At 38.7% G+C, this 23,073-nt stretch overlaps 3 protein-coding genes across 3 annotated transcripts in view; all 3 read left to right on the forward strand.

Annotated features, from left to right (window-relative positions):
- cd63 (CD63 molecule) overlaps positions 1–23,073 on the forward strand; it is a 113,827-nt gene that overhangs the window by 21,211 nt on the left and 69,543 nt on the right. The gene's annotated exons all lie outside the window — the stretch shown is intronic.
- On the forward strand, positions 18–15,322 carry slc13a3 (solute carrier family 13 member 3). Its single transcript, XM_058052258.2, has 13 exons — positions 18–1,166; positions 2,543–2,808; positions 2,880–3,058; positions 4,415–4,481; positions 6,562–6,741; positions 6,818–6,943; positions 8,379–8,471; positions 8,556–8,660; positions 8,757–8,854; positions 10,514–10,626; positions 10,793–10,954; positions 13,717–13,854; positions 13,924–15,322. Exons 1-13 carry the CDS (start codon positions 1,035–1,037, stop codon positions 14,080–14,082), a joined length of 1,818 nt encoding a protein of 605 aa, XP_057908241.2. The 5' UTR covers positions 18–1,034; the 3' UTR covers positions 14,083–15,322.
- ocstamp (osteoclast stimulatory transmembrane protein) lies at positions 16,332–19,279 on the forward strand. Its single transcript, XM_058052234.2, has 2 exons — positions 16,332–17,324; positions 18,904–19,279. The coding sequence occupies exons 1-2, from the start codon at positions 16,332–16,334 to the stop codon at positions 19,255–19,257; spliced, it is 1,347 nt and encodes a 448-aa protein (XP_057908217.2). The 3' UTR covers positions 19,258–19,279.

Raw genomic sequence — 23,073 nt, forward strand, 5'->3', positions numbered from 1 at the left:
GACCCTTTGTATTGAGTTGTGGACACCTATAGAGCAGCTGCACACAATAACCTGCACAGAAAGCTTTTCTAGATGTTCCAGAATCTGCACCTATTCCGGCTGCGCTCCCGAGGACCTCTGGACTACTGCCGAAACCTGCATTTGCTTAACCGATTTAATAATAATAATAATAATAATAATACATTGTATTTGTATAGCGCTTTTCAAAAGTTGAATAAAGCAAGTAAACAGAATATAAGACACACCAAAATACAACATTCATTGGTTAATACACAGTTAGAACATGAGTAAAAGCGTTTATTTGTTTATTTTAAATTGTTTATTTAAAATCTTGACACAATGATGGATAAGCCCTGAAGGCCCTGATTACATTTAAATGGCTGAAATCTGATTGGACAAAAAAAAAAAAAAAAATCTAACATACACATGTACAAAAAGTACTGGAAGCAGTGCAACCAAGAAACATAGTACTAAAATATTGAGAATAAATGATTCCAAATACACGGAACACATATTAGAAATTTTAGAGGTTGTAAACGAATGTCAGGGCTTCTGGTGATGGTGAGGCCATCAGAGGAGGTTTTGCTGGCCCTGACTGCATATGGCCTTATGTACAAATACAGCGGCTCGTTAGGTTCTAGAAGAAAAGCAGAATGTCCACATAGAAAAAACCTCTCAGGGTCAAATGTTCAAAAGCTAAAGCCACAAAGTAATAAAAGTGAGTGTGTAACAAGTTACCCTTAAGCGTTAACAACCATTAATAACTTAATTATCTACTAAAAAAAACACTTAGTTGTTCTCTTAACACAAAAAAAGCAGCCTTTTGCACCTCAAAAGAAAAAAGGCCCTCCTCCAGTGGATGTGGGAGAGGCCTCCTCGGGGAAACCTGACCGTCCCGTTCAACTATTTGACACCACCGTACGAGGAGTTAACCTGTAGCCAAGCCATACGGTCAAATCTCTGCGTAATCTCACAGCATTCAAAGTTCTGCCCACCGGCTTCTTCTCAGCTGGTCTGGAGCTCCTTCCTCTCTCATGGGTGCAAAGCAACGTCTGGAGATGAAAGTATCCGTGGTCTCCAAGAAGCTGTGGTGTGTACACAAACCGCTGGTGCTCCTCATCACGCCGCTGCTTTTTTCACCATTACTTGTGACAATGCCAGAAAAGGTGAGTCCTTATTACACCGACGCAGTACAGTTCCTACAGTATTTTCTATATACAGAGATAAAAAAAATTGTAGTACAGGTGTGTGTACATAGTATCATAGCATTCTAAGTGTAAATATAACAGTATTTGATTAAAAAAAACTGTGCATAATCAAACACAACATTGAATATGACTTATTAAGCATTTTGGTTATATGAGGTTCCACTGTACAGGACTGGGTCACAAATATACATTAGCAGGTAACTGCCGCTGAAGTTCCTTTGAGCAATGTGTCAATAGTCATTGTCTGTGTATGACATCTCCTTGCATGCTTGCATGTCCGTCAGGGATTTCTACAGCAAGTCATCTTATTGTTAAAGCAAATGCACTTCCTGACACAATTATTATTATTATTATTATTATTATTATTATTATTATTATTATTATTACGATTATTGTTACTATAATACTGTGCATAATCCAACCCACTTTATTTATATAGCACATTTTATAAACAGAGTTTCCAAAGTGCTGCACTGCACTGACTAGTAAAATAAAATACAATAAATAAAGGTACGGGCGGCACGGTGATCAAGTGGTTAGCGCGCAGACCTCACAGCTAGGAGACCAGGGTTCAATTCCACCATCGGCCATCTGGGTTTTCTCCGGGTACTCCGGTTTCCTCCCACATTCCAAAAACATGCTAGGTTAATTAGCGACTCCAAATTGTTATGAATGTGAGTGTGAATGGTTGTTTGTCTATATGTGCCCTGTGATTGGCTGGCCACCAGTCCAGGGTGTACCCCGCCTCTCGCCCGAAGAAAATCAATATATAATGTTGTGGCATGTATTGGGCATGAATAGCATTATTATTATTATTATTAAGGTCCTGTCCATATGGGAACGTTCTTGACATTTTTTTTTGACAAAAAGTCGCATCCACTTCGATAACTGAGTGAAAATGATAAAAATAATAATAATAATAATAATACACAGGGTACAGTACATGTGTGCTGTGAACACATACATAGCTTATTTCATTCATTTTCTACCGCTTTTCCTAACAAGGGTCACAGGGGTGTCTTCAGGCGAGAGGCCAGCCAATCACAGGGCACATATAGACAAACAACCATTCACACTCACATTCATACCTATGGACAATTTGGAGTCGCTAATTAACCTAGCATGTTTTTGGAATGTGGGAGGAAAACTCACACATGCACGGGGAGAACATACAAACTCCACACAGAGATGGCAGAGGGTGGAATTGAACCCTGGTCTCCTAGCTGTGAGGTCTAACCACTCGACCACCGTGCCACCAATAAAATATTGTAATATATATATACATTTTTGCGAGGTGTTCTTCTCATCACGACACTCTAATGCTTTCCTTGTAGGAGGGGAAATGCCTTTATGTGGTGCTGCTCATGGCCACGTTTTGGTGCACGGAGGCCCTTCCACTGGCCGTCACTGCAATGCTCCCCATCTGCCTCTTTCCAACGCTGGGAATCATTCCATCGAAAAAACTCTGTCCTCAGTATTTCCTCGAAACCAACTTTCTCTTTCTTAGCGGTCTGGTGATGGCATCGTCCATTGAGGCGTGGGGCCTTCATCGCAGAATAGCACTGAAGGTCCTCACCATTGTTGGCGTGAAACCAGCCTGGTAAGAAAGTTCCTTAACATTAATGCGTACAAATTTATTAGCATAATTGTCATTCTCTTCTCTCTTTCCAGGTTGATACTGGGCATGATGGCGACTTCGTCCTTCTTATCCATGTGGCTCAGCAACACCGCCACGACGGCCATGATGCTACCCATCGCCAACGCCATCCTGGAAAGTTTGTTTGGCGATTTGGAGACCCTCAAGCAAAAATGCAAGTTGACTGAGGATCGTGACAGTGGCGTTATTAATGGTATGTTGCATCCATTTTTTATACCGCTTATCCTCACTACAGGTCGTGGCGGTATGCTGGAGCCTATCCCAGCTGACTTCGGGGCAATAATTGGGTCGCAAGCCAATCACAGGGCACATATTGACAATTATATATTGTTATATTATTATATTCATACTCACATTCACCAATTAACTCAACCGGAGTACTGGGAAAAAACTCATACACGCACGGGAAGAACAAGAAAACTGTGGACTAAAAACTAATAAGGATCACTTACACACACATACACAGTACACATATACTTCAATAGTAAACAATAACTTATGATCAATTATTGTCAATTTCAGACTTTAAATAATGCACACATTTAAGCCCCGCCTAGTTTCACTTAAACCACGCCCATTATTGGTAATGTTAATGTTTTTTTTTTCATTTGAACATGCATCAGATTACAATTGAATGCATCACATAATCAGTTCACAGTTCCACATGTCCAAAAAGGAGTAGGAAGAAGCAAAGCTTATTAAATCCTACCCCTCCATCTGGTACTTTTACAATCAGTAACAGTTACATTTGTTCACTTCCTGCTTTCCATAATATAATTTAAGGGTTTTTTTTTCATTCATTCATTTTCTACTGCTTTTTCCTCACGGGGGTCGCTGGAGCCTATCCCAGCTGTCTTCGGGCGAGAGGCGGGGTACACCCTGGACTGGTGGCCAGCCAATCAGAGGGCACATATAAAGCTTATTAAATCCTACCCCTCCATCTGGTACTTTTACAATCAGTAACTGTTACATTTGTTCACTTCCTGCTTTCCTAATATAGTTTAAGGTTTTTTTTTTTTATTTTTAAATTTTGTAATTTTTCGTCCCGTACCGAAGTACGAGGTGATATGACCATCCAATGACATTATGTGTACAATATAGTGATATATATAGCACATCATGACTGGTTCATTATTGGTGTATTCCCTGCCCATATTGACTACCAATACAGATAAAGATCATGTAGATGGGTGAACAGATACAGGTACAGATGCCAATCATATAGTATAGTTCCCCTTTGCCTGTCATACCCCCCAGGGAGCAAATACCGTGCAGTCTTGTTTTGAGTTTTGAGTGTTGCCACACGTTCAACCTCACAGGAATGTGTCCAAGGCTGCCAAGATGCTTGTTTCAGGATTTAGACCTGTATGCACTTTTAATATGTAATCTCAAGCATGAACTTTGTGCTCGGCCAAAGTTAGTCCATATTCAAGTAGTAATTGATTAATAACTTCCTTGAAACACATCATATATATGATGTTTCAGACCTAAATATTGTTCCTATGGTTTGTTGTTTGCTTTATATGTCACAATTTCTGCTTTATTTCAGGCCAGTCTACCAAGATGCATTCGTTGCCTTCAGTGGCCCCAGAGAAACAAATCTTATCACTAGATGGGTAAGTTTGCAAGGTACCTGTATATTACCATATAAATATTAGCATTAGCAAGCTTAGTTTGCCTCATCATGGCCACCTATCAAAACATACTTGAGAAGGAGTCAGCTGGATTGTAAGAAAACACAGTATGAAGGATCCAACACCAACACACATACATACGTACGTACAGGAATTTACTGTAAAAATAAGTAGTATTCTTATTAAGGTGAACATATTTTGATGAGCAAAAACTGGCAACCAGCAATTTTGGGGGAAAGTGTTGGCCATAGCCAGCACATAAAGCAGGGGTCTCAAACTCGCGGCCCACAGGCCAAATGCGAGACGCTAGTTTGAGGCCCCGCACCTTGATACCAAAGTTTAATGTTGAAATGACAGCTTAAAGCTGTGTTCACACCGGACACAATTAACATGATTTTGGCCCCGCCCGTACTGTTACCCTACCCTGTTACCCCGCCCTGTTTTGCTTTTGGATTAGCAATGAAGCTAAAGGCTTATGACGCTGGGTACAAATAAATGCAGGAAATGATTTGGAATAAAAACGGAAAATACACGTCAAGATAAAGCATCTCATCAAACATGTTGTTAAAGTTACGACGCTGCTCCCAGATGGAACTGAGTATGATGCTAACATGCTAATTGGGTCAAATTATTAGGTTTCATTAATGTTCATGTTAAAGGTTAAATAACTGTTAATACTGTACATCTGAATCTGAAAAAAATAATTTCTCTACCAACTGTATGTGGTTTCTTATGTTTTTCTTATTTGCTGTTTTATTATTATTTTACTTATTTATTACTGATTGATTGATTTATTGTTTTTATTCTTAATTTGTTTATTTTTTTTTATCTTATTTTGTGTATAGAAAAATAAAAATTAAGATATTTGAGAACAGTGGAATGTTTTATCAGATATTTTGGTGTGGAAAACCGGAACCAAAGTACTGAAAAAGTGTAGGGTATAGCAGAAGCAAAAGCATTGAAGATAGTTTTTTTATTGATTTTTTTTTTCAGTTTTTAATAAATGCGTTTTTTGTTTTTTTTTTTTAAACCTGATGCGGCCCGGCTTCACCCAGAACCTATCTCCGGTGGCCCCCAGGTAAATTGAGTTTGAGACCCCTGACGTAAAGGAAGTAGGATAGTCAGAGTTACTCGCATTAGGTGCGCTTCATGTAAGGATGTGATATGTTTCACTCAGCTGGGGTGTACGTATTGTAGGAGGCTCATGCATCCCACTCACTTCCATTGCAAGATTGATGTAGCGACTTCCGATGGCAGAATCCGAGTGTACACTAGGAGAAACCGCTCACCGTGGCCGGGTAATTAATTAATGTCTGATAATGTCGGATACGATATACTGTTTTGACAATGGATATTTATTTTATTGATTAGAGCAGTGATTTTCAACCACTGTGCCGTCAGGTGTGCTGTGGGGAATTATCCAATATCATTTTTTTGAAATTAACATTTATTAATCATTTTCTCCAAATCTGTCCACGGTGTAAAAACTGGCAGAGCAATGTAATATTCGTCCGTGTGGCAACACGTAGCTGATTTCCTCGTTCCTCCAGTAGACTTAGTGATGCCCATGAGGTGGTTAGTGATGTGCCGCAATTTTTTTCCAATGAAAAAAACGTGCAGTGGCTCAAAAAAGGTTAAAAAAAACACTGGATTAGAGTTTGGCAATCATGTCGCAATCTGATAGCAAACATAGTATACATCCAAAAAAACAGCGGTGGCTCGGAATATTTTGGGGAAAAAAATGTCCCGTGTTATGCGTGACTTCAACTCAATGTCAGAAGATTAACTGTGTGCAGCTTTATGGCAACGCTAATTCCAAAAAAAACCCACACGGCAGCCTCTCGGGGGGGGGGGGTTACATGCAGTAGAGTGCCCTAATGCTGCTTAATTTAATGGCCCAATGAAAAACAATTAAACCGGGACATTTTCATCACTTAAAAAAAAAAAAATAAATAAACATGTCATGGGAAAGCAGGATTTTAGTCATATATTCTGCTACTGAAACTTGAATTTCCCCATTGGAGAACTCAAAGGCTGGTATTTTATTCTGTTCTCTTTACAGGGTGGATGCCACAGAACAAACTGACATGAGAACAGCTGAGGAGATCCGGTCTGAGTCGGAGTATCAGATGAAAGTTTGGAAAGGATTCCTGATCTGTATTCCCTACGCGGCCAGTATTGGAGGAACTGCCACATTGACTGGAACCGCTCCAAACCTCATCCTGATTGGACAGCTCAAAAGGTAGCTCCCATTTGCGGTTGCATCAAACGCAGACTAAAATGTCACTAAAATGTTACCACTTTTTTTTCCTTTTCAGCTATTTTCCAGACTGTGATGTTATTAACTTTGGCTCTTGGTTTGCTTTTGCGTTCCCGCTCATGTTGGTGTTCCTGGTTTTGGGATGGATATGGATCGCGTTCCTCTTCGGAGGATTGAACACACGGTAAAATGTTGTACACTTGTTATATACTAATATATACACACGCTCATCATAAGCTGACGTGAGCGCTAACTTTTATGTAAAGCGAGAAAAACAAAATCGACTTGTTGTTAAAAAGTATGGAAGTATTTTGAAAAGGTTAAAGATTCCCCCAGAAAGATAAGTGTAACTTGTGGTAGCAGCTTCTTATGTATCACGTGACAACGACCAACAGCGGATCATATAAAAACAGGTCAGGTTGTTATGCCGATTTCATCACAACAGTGACTTTGCGACTTCAAATATCGCAAATTTGTTTATTTGTGGAGATCACCATTAGCGCCGCATTTAGGATCAAATGAAAGCAAAAGGTATACACAACTGGTGATGTGGTTTGGTCTAGATCAGGGGTCTCAAACTCAATTTACTTGGGGGCGACTGGAGCTCGGGTCTGGGTGAAACTGGGCCGCATCAGGTTTTCCAAAAAAAAACCAACCAAAAAACGCATTTATTAAAAACAAAAAAATTTTAAATAAATAAATAAATAAACAAATCAAGAATAAAAAAAAAATCAATCAGTAATAAATAAATATAATAATAATAATAAAACGGCAAATAATAAAAACTTAAGAAACCACATATAGTTGGTGCGTAGACAAATTTTTTTTTTCAGATTAAAATGAACAAAGCATTATTAGAGCCCTGTAGACATGACAAAACACGACTATAGTCACATTTATACTCTTTTTATTTACAACATATTGCGCAACTGCAGGGTCTTGAGACACATGCTAACTCGCAAACTAGAGAGCTAGCGACCTAAACGGTAGCCTTCAAGTTATTTCCTTTCAACTTAAATAGCCAAAAACTTACCACTTCCACACGGATAGGGAGGATAACTATTAACAGTTATTTAACTTTTAACATGAACATTAATCAAACGTAATAATTTTTTCTGGGTACATGATACCATACAGCATCCATATCAAAAACTTGCACGGGCCGCGCTAACATTAAACTTTCATATCAAGGCGGGGGCCTCAAAGTAGTGTCCTGCGGGCCACATTTGGTCCGCGGGCCACGTGTTTGAGACCCCTGATCTAGAGACAGTGCCACTGAGGAAAAGACCAGAAGTAGAACTTGAGGTAGCGGAGATGAGGATGCTGAGGTTCAGATTGGGAGTGACCAGGATGGATAGGATCAGGAACAAATACATCAGAGGGTCATTACATGTTAGAGGCCTTGGCGATAAAGTCAGACTGAGACCAGACTGAGATGGTTGGGACATGTCCAGAGGAGAGATAGTGAATATTAGAAGGATGCTGTGTTTAGAGCTGCCAGGTAGGAGGCATAGTAGACCAAAGAGGAGGTTTATGGATGTAGTGAAGTTTTTTTTTTTGTTTTGTTTTTTTGTAGTGAACCAATAATGTATGTATTTTACAATGCTGATTTTGTACAGGTTGTGCTTTAAGAAACATGACCAAAGAGCAGAGGCGGAGGTCAGAGCCAAGGCTCTCGTCGATGACGATTACAGAAAACTCGGGCCCATAAAGTGAGGAACCATGTATGTTTTCTAATTAAATCAATTTTGTATTTTCAAAAGGCAAATAATTTCCCTGACTTTGCTCCGTTTCAGTTTTGCAGAGGGAGCCATCTGTTTTTTCTTTGTCTTGTTTGCCGTTCTTTTGTTCACAAGGGACCCAAAGTTTGTCAACGGTTGGTCCGTGTATTTTAAAAAGGGGTAAGAGAAAATAACATAAAAAAAGAACATAACCGTCATGCCAACTTCTTCCTCTTGAACTCATATGACTTTCTTTTTTTGCTTTTCTATCCGCAGCTACGTGTCCGACGCGGTCATTGGTGTGATCATTGTGTCCATATTGTTTTTCTTCCCCTCGCAGAAACCTTCTCTCAGCTGGTGGTTCGACCCAAAAGGTCAGTGAGCTCCTCACTAGGGCCGGTTTGTCTATTGTAAAACTAAAGAAAGCCACTAAAGATATAAAGTCAGTTGGGAAACTCATGGTGGTGAAAATACAGTGAAAAAGGCTGACTGATTACCGTATTTTCTGGACTATAAATTTTTCCGGCGTATAAGGCCAAAAATGCATAATTAGGTAGAAAAAAAACATACATAAGTCGCACTGGAGTATAAGTCACATTTTTTGCGGGTAATTTATTTTCCAAACTACTTCACCAAAACAGACATTATGTCCTCTTGGAAGGCAAGTTCTACTAATAAAAGAATAGAGAACAGGCTAAATAGGTGTAAGATATGCTAACACAATGCTTATTCAGCTACACAAAAAATAAACATAAACAGAAAAGGTGTCCAGTCTTTATGCAACATAAACATTTTTTTCATTTATAAGTCGCTCTGGAGTATAAGTCACAGGAACAGCCAACCTATGTAAAAAAAAAAAGTGCAACTTATATTTCAATGTTTGCCATGACAGGATGTGTGCATGAATCCCCTACTTCACACATATTTAAAAAAAAAATTACATAATAAAGTCATACAGGTCACTTACACGGTACATATTGCTGAATAATTAAAAAAAATAAATAACAAATACAGCAACTTCTGATCAATCCATGTCAATTTCAGACTTAAAATTAGTTAGTTGATTTAAATACAAGGTTGAAGAGTCTTGAACCAGTCATGATGTGCTATATATATCACTATATTGACACTTACTATGGTACCCATTATGGCATTGGATGCTCATATCACCTCCTACTTTGGTACGAGGTACATTATTAAAAAATAAAAAATTAAAAAATTAAAAACTGTATTATAGAAAGCAGGAAGTGAACAAATGTAACAGTTACTGATTGTAAAAGTACCAGATGGAGGGGTAGGATTTAATAAGCTTTGCTTCTTCCTACTCCTTTTTGGACATGTGGAACTGTGAACTGATTATGTGATGCATTCAATTGTAATCTGATGCATGTTCAAATGAAATAAAACCAATATAGTACTACTTATTTAAGACCCCACCCATTTCAGGTTAAACCCCGCCCATTTACAGTGTATGCATGCCCACTCCAAGTACAGATAATACACATAGTGGAGTACCCTCACATCCCTACTACATACAAAAAAGATGGGGCCATACATTAAAATTTGCTTTTACAGTTTTACACATTAAGAATGTTACTTAACAAGTGTTATATTCACTTTTCATTATCACCTTTCAGAAATAAAACGTTCCTAAATGTTATCGACAAATTGTCAGGTTCCCTGCACTTACCGCTTGTGTGTAACTCTTGTAAAGTAGCAGCAGAATGTTAATCATTTGGTTACAGGATCAGGATAATCCCTGAAAGCCCTGTTGCCACATATTGGCTTTTTGTTTTGTGATTTTGTGCAGTCACACATTTACGTACACAGTGTGTGTGTGTGTGTGTGTGTGTGTGTGTTTGTTTGAGACACGTGCATGAGCAAGATTGTTTATTATGCTCAGCTGGACAAATAAACTGCTGGATACAAGTGTAGGGGGGGGCAAGAATTTAGGGCGATTACTTTGTACTTGATCATTGTTTTCTATAATAAAAATGTAGCTGCATATGACAAATATAGTTATGTCTTCTCAGCTTCAAATGTTCCATATGTGCCTCTCCTATCATGGAAGAAAGCCCAGGAGTCTGTTCCTTGGAATATTCTTTTATTGCTTGGAGGCGGTTTTGCCATGGCCCAAGCATGTGAGGTAAAGATGTACTATGTCAAATATATATATATATATACTCATCTTTGAAATTCATTTTTTTTCCTGTTAGCTCACTTCTGTATCACACATTTTTGCTCCAGTCTCTCATTTGTTTTATTTTCCCGTGGTTTGATCTTTGGCTTATTTTTCTTGTGCTCTTCCGTAGGAATCTGGACTTGCCTCCTGGATCGGAGGCCACCTCCAACCTTTGGGCAAGGTCCCACCTGTTGTCGCCATGATGCTGATCACAGCCTTTGTGGCCTGTTTCACGGAATTGGCCAGCAACACTGCCACCATTATTATACTTTTACCTGTCATTGCTGAGCTGGTAAGACTGCCCATGTGTGTTCGTTACACAACACTGTGTCTGGCTATTCTGTGTGATAATTATTGCAAAATATTAGCATAATAGCATAATATGAACAGCAACACACAAATAGTGTTCTAAGATACAATTAGTATAATGAGTACATAACACATGAACATCATATATCCACTAAAAGCTTCCCTGTGGGGCAAAAACCAGCTCCAAACTAACTGTTCATTTCTTGTTTGTTGTACCATTGTGGTAAAAGGTCACCATTGGAGTCCAAAACCCAGAAGATAGGTCCGATAGCTCTAGCGAACTAGCTGCCGCCAATGAAGTCAACATTGTATATGGCTATTCTGTCTGATAATTATTGTAAAATATTAGCATAATAGCATAATATAAACAGCAACACACAAATAGCGTTCTGAGGCCAAGACACAATTAGTATAATGAGTACATAACACATGAACATCATATATCCACTAAAAGCTTCCCTGTGGGGCAAAAACCAGCTCCAAACTAACTGTTCATTTCTTGTTTGTTGTACCATTGTGGTAAAACGTCACCATTGGAGTCCAAAACCCAGAAGCTAGGTCCGATAGGTCTATCGAACTAGTTGCCGCCAATGAAGTCAACATTGTATATGGCTATTCTGTCTGATAGTTATTGTAAAATATTAGCATAATAGCATAATATAAACAGCAACACACAAATAGTGTTCTGAGGTCAAGACATAATTAGTATAATGAGTACATAACACATGAACATCATATATCCACTTAAAGCTTCCCTGTGGGGCAAAAACCAGCTCCAAACTAACTGTTCATTTCTTGTTTGTTGTACCATTGTGGTAAAACGTCACCATTGGAGTCCAAAACCCAGAAGCTAGGTCCGATAGCTCTAGCAAACTAGCTGCCGCCAATGAAGTCAACATTGTATATGGCTATTCTGTCTGATAATTATTATAAAATATTAGCATAATAGCATAATATAAACAGCAACACACAAATAGCGTTCTGAGGTCAAGACACAATTAGTATAATGAGTACTTAACACATGAACGTCATATATCCACTTAAAGCTTCCCTGTGGGGCAAAAACCAGCTCCAAACTAACTGTTCATTTCTTGATTGTTGTACCATTGTGGTAAAACGTCACCATTGGAGTCCAAAACCCAGAAGCTAGGTCCGATAGGTCTATCGAACTAGTTGCCGCCAATGAAGTCAACATTGTATATGGCTATTCTGTCTGATAGTTATTGTAAAATATTAGCATAATAGCATAATATAAACAGCAACACACAAATAGTGTTCTGAGGCCAAGACACAATTAGTATAATGAGTACATAACACATGAACATCATATATCCACTAAAAGCTTCCCTGTGGGGCAAAAACCAGCTCCAAACTAACTGTTCATTTCTTGTTTGTTGTACCATTGTGGTAAAACGTCACCATTGGAGTCCAAAGACCAGAGGCTAGGTCGATAGCTCTAGCGAACTAGCTGCCGCTAATGAAGTCAACATTGTATAAAGTACCGTGTTTACAAGTACATGCAGAGGACACTACTGACATGATATAGTGTTTTTAGTTCACTCCTCTTCAGGTTTAAAAAAAAAAACAAAAAACGATAGACACAAAACAAACAACCTAAATTGTGTCGCAACAGACACAGCGATGTTTGCAGTCTGTTAGATATTTACTCATATTGTCACTAATGATTATCTGCGTCCTTTGCACTTTGTCAACGGTACGCAGACTGCAAACGACCCACTCAGGGATTATTTACAGGATGCAAAGGACTGCAAGTTTGTAACATCGTCATCAACATAGAAGCACCCAGGAAGTGTCAGGAAAAAATACAGTGGAACTTTGGTTGGTGTTATTAATCAGTTCAAGAAGGTCTGACTTTAACCTAAATGTAAAATCATGTAAAATTATTAAAACATGTTTTTTGTTAACAATTTTGAGACTTGTGTTAATTAACAAAGAACTGAAGTCACAGATGGGTGACAGTGTTCCTATTTTCTATTGTACTAAAAAAATTATTACGTTTGATTAATGTTCGTGTTAAAGGTTCAATAGCTGTTAATAGTTAACCTCCCTATCCGTGTGGAAGTGGTAAGTTTTTGGCTATTTAAGTTTAAAGGAAATAACTTGAAGGCTACCGTTTAGGTCGCTAGCTCTCTAGTTTGCGAGTTAGCATGTGTCTCAAGACCCTGCGGTTGCGCAATATGTTGTAAATAAAAAAAGTATAAATGTGACTATAGTCGTGTTTTGTCATGTCTACAGGGCTCTAATAATGCTTTGTTCATTTTAATCTGAAAAAAATAATTTGTCTACACACCAACTATATGTGGTTTCTTAAGTTTTTATTATTTGCTGTTTAATTGTTATTATTATTGATTTTATTAATTCTTGATTTGTTTATTTTTCATCTTATTTTGTGCAGAAAAATAAAAATTAAGATATTTGAGAACAGTGGAATGTTTTATCAGAGCTTTTCTTGTAGAAAATCGAAACCAAAGCAAAGTTTATTCATTTTTCTGTTTTTAATAAATGTGTTTTTGGGGTTTTTTTTTTTTTTTTGGAAAACCTGATACGGCCCAGTCTCGCCCAGACCCTAGCTCCAGTGGCCCCCAAGTAATTTGAGTTTGAGACCCCTGGTATAAACAGTATCTATATAATCTATGTAAATATACATCCCTACATTATATGCTTGTTTCTTTCTACAGCTCACTAAATAAATGTATTAATATTTTTTGGTGTATGTTTTTGCAGGCGTTTCATGTCTCCGTGAACCCTCTGTACTTCATGATCCCCGCAACGATCGGGTGTTCATATGCTTTCATGCTGCCGGTGTCCACACCCCCCAACTCCATCGCCTTTTCATCCGGACACCTGATGGTCAAAGACATGGTGAGTATTGATGGCCACAGTTGAATATTATTCCATAAGCACTTATTCATACACATTGTGTCTTTTCAGGTGAAAACCGGTTTTGTCATGAACATTTTGGGTCTCCTCTCCATCACTCTAGCCATGAACACATGGGGCCTCGCCATGTTTAACTTGAATACCTATCCCGATTGGGCTCGCCCTCTCAATCAATCTGCTTCTGTCCATACAACAAATATGACTCTCTGATCACTCCAAACACTAAGCAGTGACAAAAATGTGTTTTAAATGTCAGAAAATTCAGTTACTTTTTATAATTAATTGACATAATTTGACAAAAAGGTTGACATTTTTGCTGACAACCATTACTTCTGCAGCACGATAAAATGAAAAAATATAAAGTGTTGCCAGTCGGAGTTAGCCTTTTGTTTTTTTGGCGAGCCACATCGACACCTTGTGATACCTTGCCTCCCGTGAAAAGCGTAGTCGAGGCTAATGACGCAATGCAACTCAATGGTGTCACTCCAGAAACCCCTTGATCCCCTCTTCAAATATACTTTCAGTCTAAAACCATGTTACTTATTTATGTATCCTTACGTTACTGCTGTTACCAATATACTAACCACATGAAATAGGCTGCATGTCATGTTGAGACAAACTGAAGACACCCCTGTAAAGTCTTTAAAAGCTTTGTCTGGTTTGTTATAAATTGACTGACAACAATGGTTAACCTGGACAAGGCTGCTGTGGTTGGTTATTCAGTGCTAGTCGGGGTCGTTTCAAAAAGGTCTTGCGGTGTTTGAATGCAAAACCTCGGACAAAAGAAGTCAATGAAAGAACAACAAAAGGAGGCTGATTTGTTTTTGTGAGAAAAACTGCACAAAGTTGTTTGTATATTCAGTGATTGCTGAAATCATGATCCGCTCAATGTATGTGTATGCGTTTCATTTTATTGTAATTGTCGACATAATGAGAATTATTACACGTGTGCACAATCCGAGAGTACTTTTAAAGATAATTTTGTGCAGTTTAATAAACGATACTCGATCACACAAATATCTATTGAGCATTAAAAGCCTTTATACAATAACACCAAATGTCAGAATCTCGTTGTCAGAGTGAGTTTGATTGTGTCACATGATTTCACGTCATCATCTGTGGGTTTAAAGTTGTATTTTCCACGTGGGAAAAACATGACAGTGACTGGATTCATTCCAGTTCCCCTTTCAACATTTCCCTCACTTCCTTAAAACTCTAAATGTTACAGCTAGAATGAAGTTAGGCTTCTCAGGTAAGAACTGTCATTTTATACTCTGTTGTTTGTTTTGGCCTTAGGCAGGATGCTAATATCTTTTTATTTTAAATCGTCTAAACACGTCAGACACACTTACGTAATTGTCAAGAAGTTGTATGCTGTATCTTGAATATCTATCTCTATATCTACGTATCTGTATATTGGGTTTATATTTCTGTGTGTGTTTGCATTTATCTAGATAATATTTGAAAAATTAAGCATAAATACATTAAAAAAATTTGACAGTGGTACATGTATGCTGTATATTGTACCTGTATCATCACATATTTTGAAATGACCAATTTATGGCAAATGAGATATGGTTTTTGCCAATTTAAATAATAATATACTGTATGAGTACTGAATCACCTGCAGAGCCACACTTATTTGTGAACAATTTAACCCATTTTTTTTTACATTTATTTATATATCTATCTTATAATTGCAAACATTGAGTGTGTATTTACAACATATGAATAGGATATTTATGAAATACGTATGTGAGGAAGTTATGAAAAATTAATAAGACAAAAGGGCAGGAAGGATAGGAGGGAGTATCCGTTATGGACAATGCATTTTTGCAGGATACTACTACAAAACGAGTACATTTTGTCATTATCATCATTTTGTCAGTACATCATTGTCATATAGACAAACAACCATTCACACTCACATTCATACCTATGGACAATTTGGAGTGGCCAATTAACCTAGCATGTTTTTGGAATGTGGGAGGAAACCGGAGTACCCGGAGAAAACCCACGCATGCACGGGGAGAACATGCAAACTCCACACAGAGAGATGGCCGAGGGTGGAATTGAACTCTAGTCTCTTAGCTGTGAGGTCTGCGCGCTAACCACTCGAACGCCGTGCCGCCGGCCAGTCATCTTATTCCATGATCATAAAACCTTCAATGTAAGAATTTTGTTAATTTTCAGTTAGCAGATTGGATCAGAACCACTGCTGTGACAGATGCAAGACAGCGGGCACGATCGTGCATCAGTCACTGACAGTGTTGTTTTTTGGTTTTTTTTGCTTGCTCCGGCTGGTTTGGTTGTTGATATGAAATCGCGGTGCTTTTGAGAAATATAATTGCTTCAGCAAAATAAAGTCAAATAATAGAAAGTCAGTATTGGTTCTCGTTCAAATCCTTTAGGTTTTTTTTGGTCCCAAAAAAATATGTTTTTTTGTCTTTGGTGACAGGATGGAATGCCGCATACAATCAGCGAAATCCTTCCTGCTCTACCTGTGGGATGTTTATTCTTCACCCAAACCGGTGGGCAGACACATCTGGACCCTGATGTCTCTTTGTTTCACTCTGGTTGTTCTTACGGCCAGTCTTCTTCACCACTGGCTATCCAAAACGCTACGTTACGGCAGCGACACGTCCACTCAAACAGCATTGGTCTATGGCGTGGCCATGTTCTTGGTCTTGTTCCTGTGTCACCCACTGCGTTGTGTGCTGACCATGATCCTCCCGACCGTCTGCACCAAGCAGGGCCGCAAACTCCTCATCTCGGCTTCTGTTATGATCCTGGTGTTGAATGTCATCCCGAACATTAGCGGGAATGTAGGCGCAGTGGTGCGCACCCTGAAGTGCACCTCTGAGGACTTTTCAAAGATTTTATTGAACTCATCAGAGCTTTTAAACACAGCCCGAAAGGACATTGTTCAGGAAGCGATCCAAGTGAGAAAGGAAGACCTGAGCATTGTCACCAACTTGAGGAAGTTAGATCATTTCACACATTTCGATGTGTCAGAAGTCAAAAGCAGGTTTGCGAAGATGATTGGGCAAATAGAAATCCACTTTTCACGTATTAGGAACCTGCTGACAGAATTCAAATTACTCTCCAACCGAATTCTGGCAGCCGTCTTTGTTGCCGTGCTGATCTTTGAATCGGCTCGCTACCTTAAATCTTATCTGACATCAGTTAAGTTCGATAACGACTCCTGCGCCTTCCGACAGTTCCTTCAAAATGAAAGTCACAGCACCACCAAAACTTTGGCGGCAGGATGTAAAACCGTCAGTCGGGGATGCGCCTCAAGTGTCTCATCGCTGCTTGTGGTGACTTTATATTTTACTGCCATAGCTTTCATAGCGGCATTGGACTATATTGTGTATCATGTGGTTCACTTGATTCTGCCGTGGCTGCTTGACTTTCCACCCATGTCTGCCAGCATCACTGTCAGTTATAAGGTAAGACGCCATCATGCTAGTAAGTATTTGAGCATCCGTTATACTGCAACTACTATTACTACAAATACAGACTTTTGAGTGACAGGCGGTCAGGGGAGGCAGAGGCACAAAAATACAAATACTGATGACAAAGTGATTATTAATATTTGTACATTGAATGATAATACAGGGTGGCATGGTGGTCGAGTGGTTGGCACGCAGACCTCGCAGCTACATGTATCATTTTTTTCGGTCTGATTCCTATCGCTTTTAACATCTTTGTCATAAGTGGTCAAAGCCATTTAGCAGGATCCCAGGATGCTGAGGCAGGTTAAACAAAACAAAAAATGTATACAACAAAAGAAGCAAAAGTACAACAGCAAATACACAAGCAAGGTAGAAAAGTAAGGTACCATGACAAACTGGACAAGAGCATTCCACACAGCACAGTTTAAGTAGTCCCAGGATTATTGGCTCCAGGTGTGCTAAGGCACTTGTTTTGGTCTGCTGCTCCTTGTTGTCTCTTTTCTCCTGCCTTGTTCTCCTGGTTTGCACACCTGCTGACCATCAGCCATTAGGCCTTCATATACCGCCTCCACTTCCATTGTTCCTGTGTCAGAGCCTGCCTGCACATTGCATGCTTCATGTTTGTGCTTGACCTTTTGTCGCGCTGCCTTGTACTTGTATTTTTGCTGCTTACTGTCTGTAAATAGTTGAGGAACTTTGTAAATCCTTATTTGCTACTTGGTACTCTTTTGCTTGTACTTTTAGCTTCCAGTGATGTTCTTTTGTTGTGCTTTGTCTTTCCTCTTCTGTGAGCACCCTTTGTTTATTATACAATACTTTTTTATACATTTTCCTTGGTCTTTGCTCTGGGGTCCTCAACACCTGGCACAAGTGCCACCCAGCGTGACAGGTCATATACAAATCAAAGCTAAGAACACAAATGTTTTTCCTTACCACTTATCCTCAAATGGGAGAGCCTATCCCAGCTGTCTTAGGGCAAGAGGCGGGGTACACTCTGGACTGGTTGCTAGCCAATCACAGGGTACATATAGACAAACAACCATTCACACTCACATTCATACCTATGGACAATTTGGAGTCGCCAATTAACCTAGCATGTTTTTGGAATGTGGGAGGAAACCAGAGTACCCGGAGAAAACCCATGCATGCACGGGGAGAACATACAAACTCCAGACAGATGTCTGAGCCGGGAATCGAACCCGTGTGGCATGCGCGCTAACCATTCGATCCCCCCCTGCAGCCGTAAAAAAAAACCTCCAAAGGAGTCGGTGCCTCACCAACCATGAACCTCACCGCACGTCACTGGTACTTGGGTGCTGGAACAAAAATATTTTTTTCAGAAATATTGATATTGATGAGCAATACCTGGTTGATCAGTTCAGATCAGAGGAGTATCATAGTACAGGTGGTCCTCGGGTCTTATGTCAGTTCTGTTCTTGGATTGGGATGTTAGTTGAGTTTTGGTCAAAGTTATACCCAAATTCATAAACCGAGGACCATCTGTACTTCTTACTGTGCATACTTTAAGCGTTCCGAAATGTAACGCCTTTGCTGTATTTGAAACACCCGACAGGTACAATGGTTCCCCCCTGCATTTTGCATCATCCCACAATCCTGCATCACACGGCAGCTGACTGACTTTCAGAAAGAGTACAAGTGGAATTTCAGCCCCGAACAGTCGCTGTGTGAGGCCACGACTTCAGCACCAAACGCAGGCGTCACCACACTGCTGGGATGTCTGTGTCTGATGAGTTACTCGCTGGTGTTCGTTGAGGTGTACGCCACGCGCTTACGCAGGAAAATCACCGCATCTTTTTTTAAAAAGCAGGAAGACAAGAGGATGGCTTATTGGATTGCAAAATTTCAAGAAAAGGACATTGGAGAGAAGCACAAGGGGGATGTTTCTGTTGAGGTTGTCTGCAGATGAATCTTACAGGGCTGCCTTTAATCCAAAAGTTTGAGGCCCCCGCCTTGATATGAAAGTTTAATGTTAGTGCGGCCCCCGCTAGTTTGATATGGATGCTGTATGGTATCATGTACCCAGAAAAAATTATTACGTTTGATTAATGTTCATGTTAAAGGTTAAATAACTGTTAATAGTTATCCTCCCTATCCGTGTGGAAGTGGTAAGTTTTTGGCTATTTAAGTTTAAAGGAAATAACTTGAAGGCTACCGTTTAGGTCGCTAGCCCTCTAGTTTGTGAGTTAGCATGTGTCTCAAGACCCTGCGGTTGCGCACGCAATATGTTGTAAATAAAAAGAGTATGAATGTGACTATAGTCGTGTTTTGTCATGTCTACAGGGCTCTAATAATGCTTTGTTCATTTTAATCTGAAAAAATAATTTGTCTACCCACCAACTATATGTGCTTTCTTAAGTTTTTATTATTTGCTGTTTTATTATTATTATTATTATTATATTTATTGCTGATTGATTGATTTTCTTTATTCTTGATTTATTTATTTTTCATCTTATTTTGTGCAGAAAAATAAAAAGTAAGATATTTGAGAACAGTGGAATGTTTTACCAGAGCTTTTATTGTAGAAAATCGGAACCAAAGCACTGAAATTTTTTTTATATTTTTCTGTTTTTAATAAATGTGTTTTTTTGGAAAACCTGATGTGGCCCAGTCTCACCCAGACCCTAGCTCCAGTGGCCCCCAAGTAAATTGAGTTTGAGACCCCTGCTCTATAATGTACTGTATCATTTATAAATGAAGGAAGGTGAAAAAAACAGAATGGTTCATTGTTTGCATTCCTGCAAGACGCCAGCTTTCAGAAATGAAGTTATGACTGTTGACAGTACCACACTCGGATAATGACGTAATGAGTATTAAATAATTCCTGTATCCTATTTTTACTATAAAAATCCTTCTCTATTTTTGTATTTCATCCTGTTTCAGCGTTTCTTTGAAGCTTCAGGAGGTCATTTTAAGACTTCCTCTGAGAATATGAATAGAACGCAAAGTTTCATCTATTTTAAGCACAACTTTTTGTTTCCCCACGTCATGGTTGTCATCGGTTTCTGCAGTGCTAAAGGTGACACTCCGTATATTTTTTGGAACCAACTCCTGGCTTTTCATGGTCTTTATTTTCCATAAAGTGTAAAGGAAATTAAATGGAACAATCCAAAATAACATATTTGAGACTGTGTGTAGCCTTATTTGTTTTTATGTGTTTTTTTAATTGGAATGTCTGTTTTTTTAATAGGGTGGGGTTAAAATTTTGTGCAAAGTGCAATTTTTGGCTAAAAAAGACTAGAGTTGAATATAGTTTTTTTGGTCTTTTTTTGTTTCTTATTATTATTATTATTATTATTATTATTATTATTATAATGCTCCTGACCCGTGTGTTGTAGTCACATGGTTACAGGTTCACTTCCATTCATAGAACCGTGTTCACATCATTTAATGGCGCCACACATGAGAGCAGTTATTGCCAACCATTGTGCCAACAGTACATTAGTGAGGCGTGAGAGCCACAGGAAATTATATGACTACTACTAATTAGCCAGAAAATTATTATTTATTTAGCACAAATGCATCTTTGGTCAACTAGTGATGCATAGACTGCTTAAACATAGCAGGCAGGCAGAACAGTTAAATGCTTTTCCACTAGATGGCAGGAGGTATACATAATTAACCTGTATTTTTCTTTGGTCGTATGGAGTAAGTTTATGTAATGTGAAATGTATAGCTTAGCTCAATTAAGGTTGGGAAACACTGCACAAGAGAATACATTAAATACATCAATGTTTTTCCTGTTTTTTCATTTTTAATAATTTATCATACCCACCAAACAAAGTAGGCCTATGTACCAAAACTCATACTCCGATATATTTAGGTAGATTATCGATATACGATATCTATCCCGATATTTTTTGTATAAACTATACATTTAGATAAAAGTTGAAGCCAAATATGTGTACAAAATTGTATTAAAATATAAACAATAGCCACTGAAATAATCAGTGTGGTCTCTCTGTAGCCGGGTTAGCGCTGTTAGCGCTTCCATCTCACGTTCCCCATGACGACAAACCGTGAACATGGTGGTTACCGTCTTTATACAGCAACCTTTATACTGTCTTTTTCACAGTTCAATGCCCCTATGCAGTCTTTCCTCCTCTGTATCTTCACATATCAATCATATCCGATCGCTAAGGGGTGCTCAAAGCTAACAACTTTGAGTAAACAATGGAGCAAGTGGCAAGCTTCCAACATAACAAGATGAACATCCATAGCTGTGTACTTGCTTAAAGGGGTCGCTATGGCACAAAAACTATAAGGAAGTAATAAATAAAGCATTATTAAACACTAAAAACGGCGCAGGAGACACAGAGCTAGCTTATACTCGGGTGCCGCCATTTTGATACATTTTGACCTCCACATCAAATCCAATCTATATCAATATGAACTATATGCTTCTTTTTAATATTGTGCTTAAAATAAATATTTATAATTTAAAAATATTGATATATGACCCAGCACTTGTCAGTATTGTGTGTTATTATCACCTGGTCTCGCTGTAGCCGGGTTAGCGCTGTTAGCGCTTCCATCTCACGTTCCCCATGACGACAAACCGTAAACATGGTGGTTACCGTCTTCATCCAGCAACCTTTATATTGTCTTTTTCGCAGTTCAATCCCGCTATGCAGTCTTAAAGGGTCACTATGGCACAAAAACTATAAGGAAGTAATAAATAAAGCATTATTAAACACTAAAAACGGCGCAGGAGACACAGAGCTTGCTTATACTCTGGTGCCGCCATTTTGATACATTTTGACCTCCACATCAAATCCAATCTATATCAATATGAACTATATGCTTCTTTTTAATATTGTGCTTAAAATAAATATTTATAATTTAAAAATATTGATATATGACCCAGCACTTGTCAGTATTGTGTGTTATTATCACCTGGTCTCGCTGTAGCCGGGTTAGCGCTGTTAGCGCTTCCATCTCACGTTCCCCATGACGACAAACCGTAAACATGGTGGTTACCGTCTTCATCCAGCAACCTTTATATTGTCTTTTTCGCAGTTCAATCCCGCTATGCAGTCTTAAAGGGTCGCTATGGCACAAAAACTATAAGGAAGTAATAAATAAAGCATTATTAAACACTAAAAACGGGGCAGGAGACACAGAGCTAGCTTATACTCGGGTGCCGCCATTTTGACCTCCACATCAAATCCAATCTATATTGATATGAACTACATGCTTCTTTTTGATATTGTGCTTAAAATAAATATTTATAATTTAAAAAATATTGATATATGACCCAGCACTTGTTGTCAGTATTATGTGTTATTATCACCTACAGTTCATTTTTAATAATTTATCATACCCACCAAACAAAGTAGGCCTATGGACCAAAACTCATACTCCGATATATTTAGGTAGATTATCGATATAAAATATCTATACCGATATTTTTTTTATTTTTGTATTAAAATATAAACATTCTTATAGAAAAATAGCCACTGAAATAATCAGTGTGTTCTCTCTGTAGCCGGGTTAGCGCTGTTAGCGCTTCCATCTCACGTTCCCCATGACGACAAACCGTAAACATGGTGGTTACCGTCTTTATACAGCAACCTTTATACTGTCTTTTTACAGTTCAATCCTGCTATGCAGTCTTAAAGGGTCGCTATGGCACAAAAACTATAAAACGGCGCAGGAGACAGAGAGCTAGCTTATACTCGGATGCCGCCATTTTTGATACATTTTGACCTCCACATCAATGAAC

This window comes from Doryrhamphus excisus, linkage group LG15 (genome assembly GCF_037039965.1).
Source record: "Doryrhamphus excisus strain RoL-2023G ecotype Guam linkage group LG15, RoL_Dexc_Guam_v1.1, whole genome shotgun sequence".
NCBI lineage: Eukaryota > Metazoa > Chordata > Actinopteri > Syngnathiformes > Syngnathidae > Doryrhamphus > Doryrhamphus excisus.

Excerpts from the sequence above, each read along its gene's own strand:
- ocstamp (XM_058052234.2), top strand. The coding sequence starts at position 16,332 with ATGGAATGCCGCATACAATCAGCGAAATCCTTCCTGCTCTACCTGTGG. Across the intron at positions 17,325-18,903 it reads GCATCACTGTCAGTTATAAG|GTACAATGGTTCCCCCCTGC; the intron begins GTAAGACGCCAT and ends AACACCCGACAG.
- slc13a3 (XM_058052258.2), top strand. The coding sequence starts at position 1,035 with ATGGGTGCAAAGCAACGTCTGGAGATGAAAGTATCCGTGGTCTCCAAG. Across the intron at positions 8,661-8,756 it reads TCCGTGTATTTTAAAAAGGG|CTACGTGTCCGACGCGGTCA; the intron begins GTAAGAGAAAAT and ends TTCTATCCGCAG. Across the intron at positions 13,855-13,923 it reads ACCTGATGGTCAAAGACATG|GTGAAAACCGGTTTTGTCAT; the intron begins GTGAGTATTGAT and ends GTGTCTTTTCAG.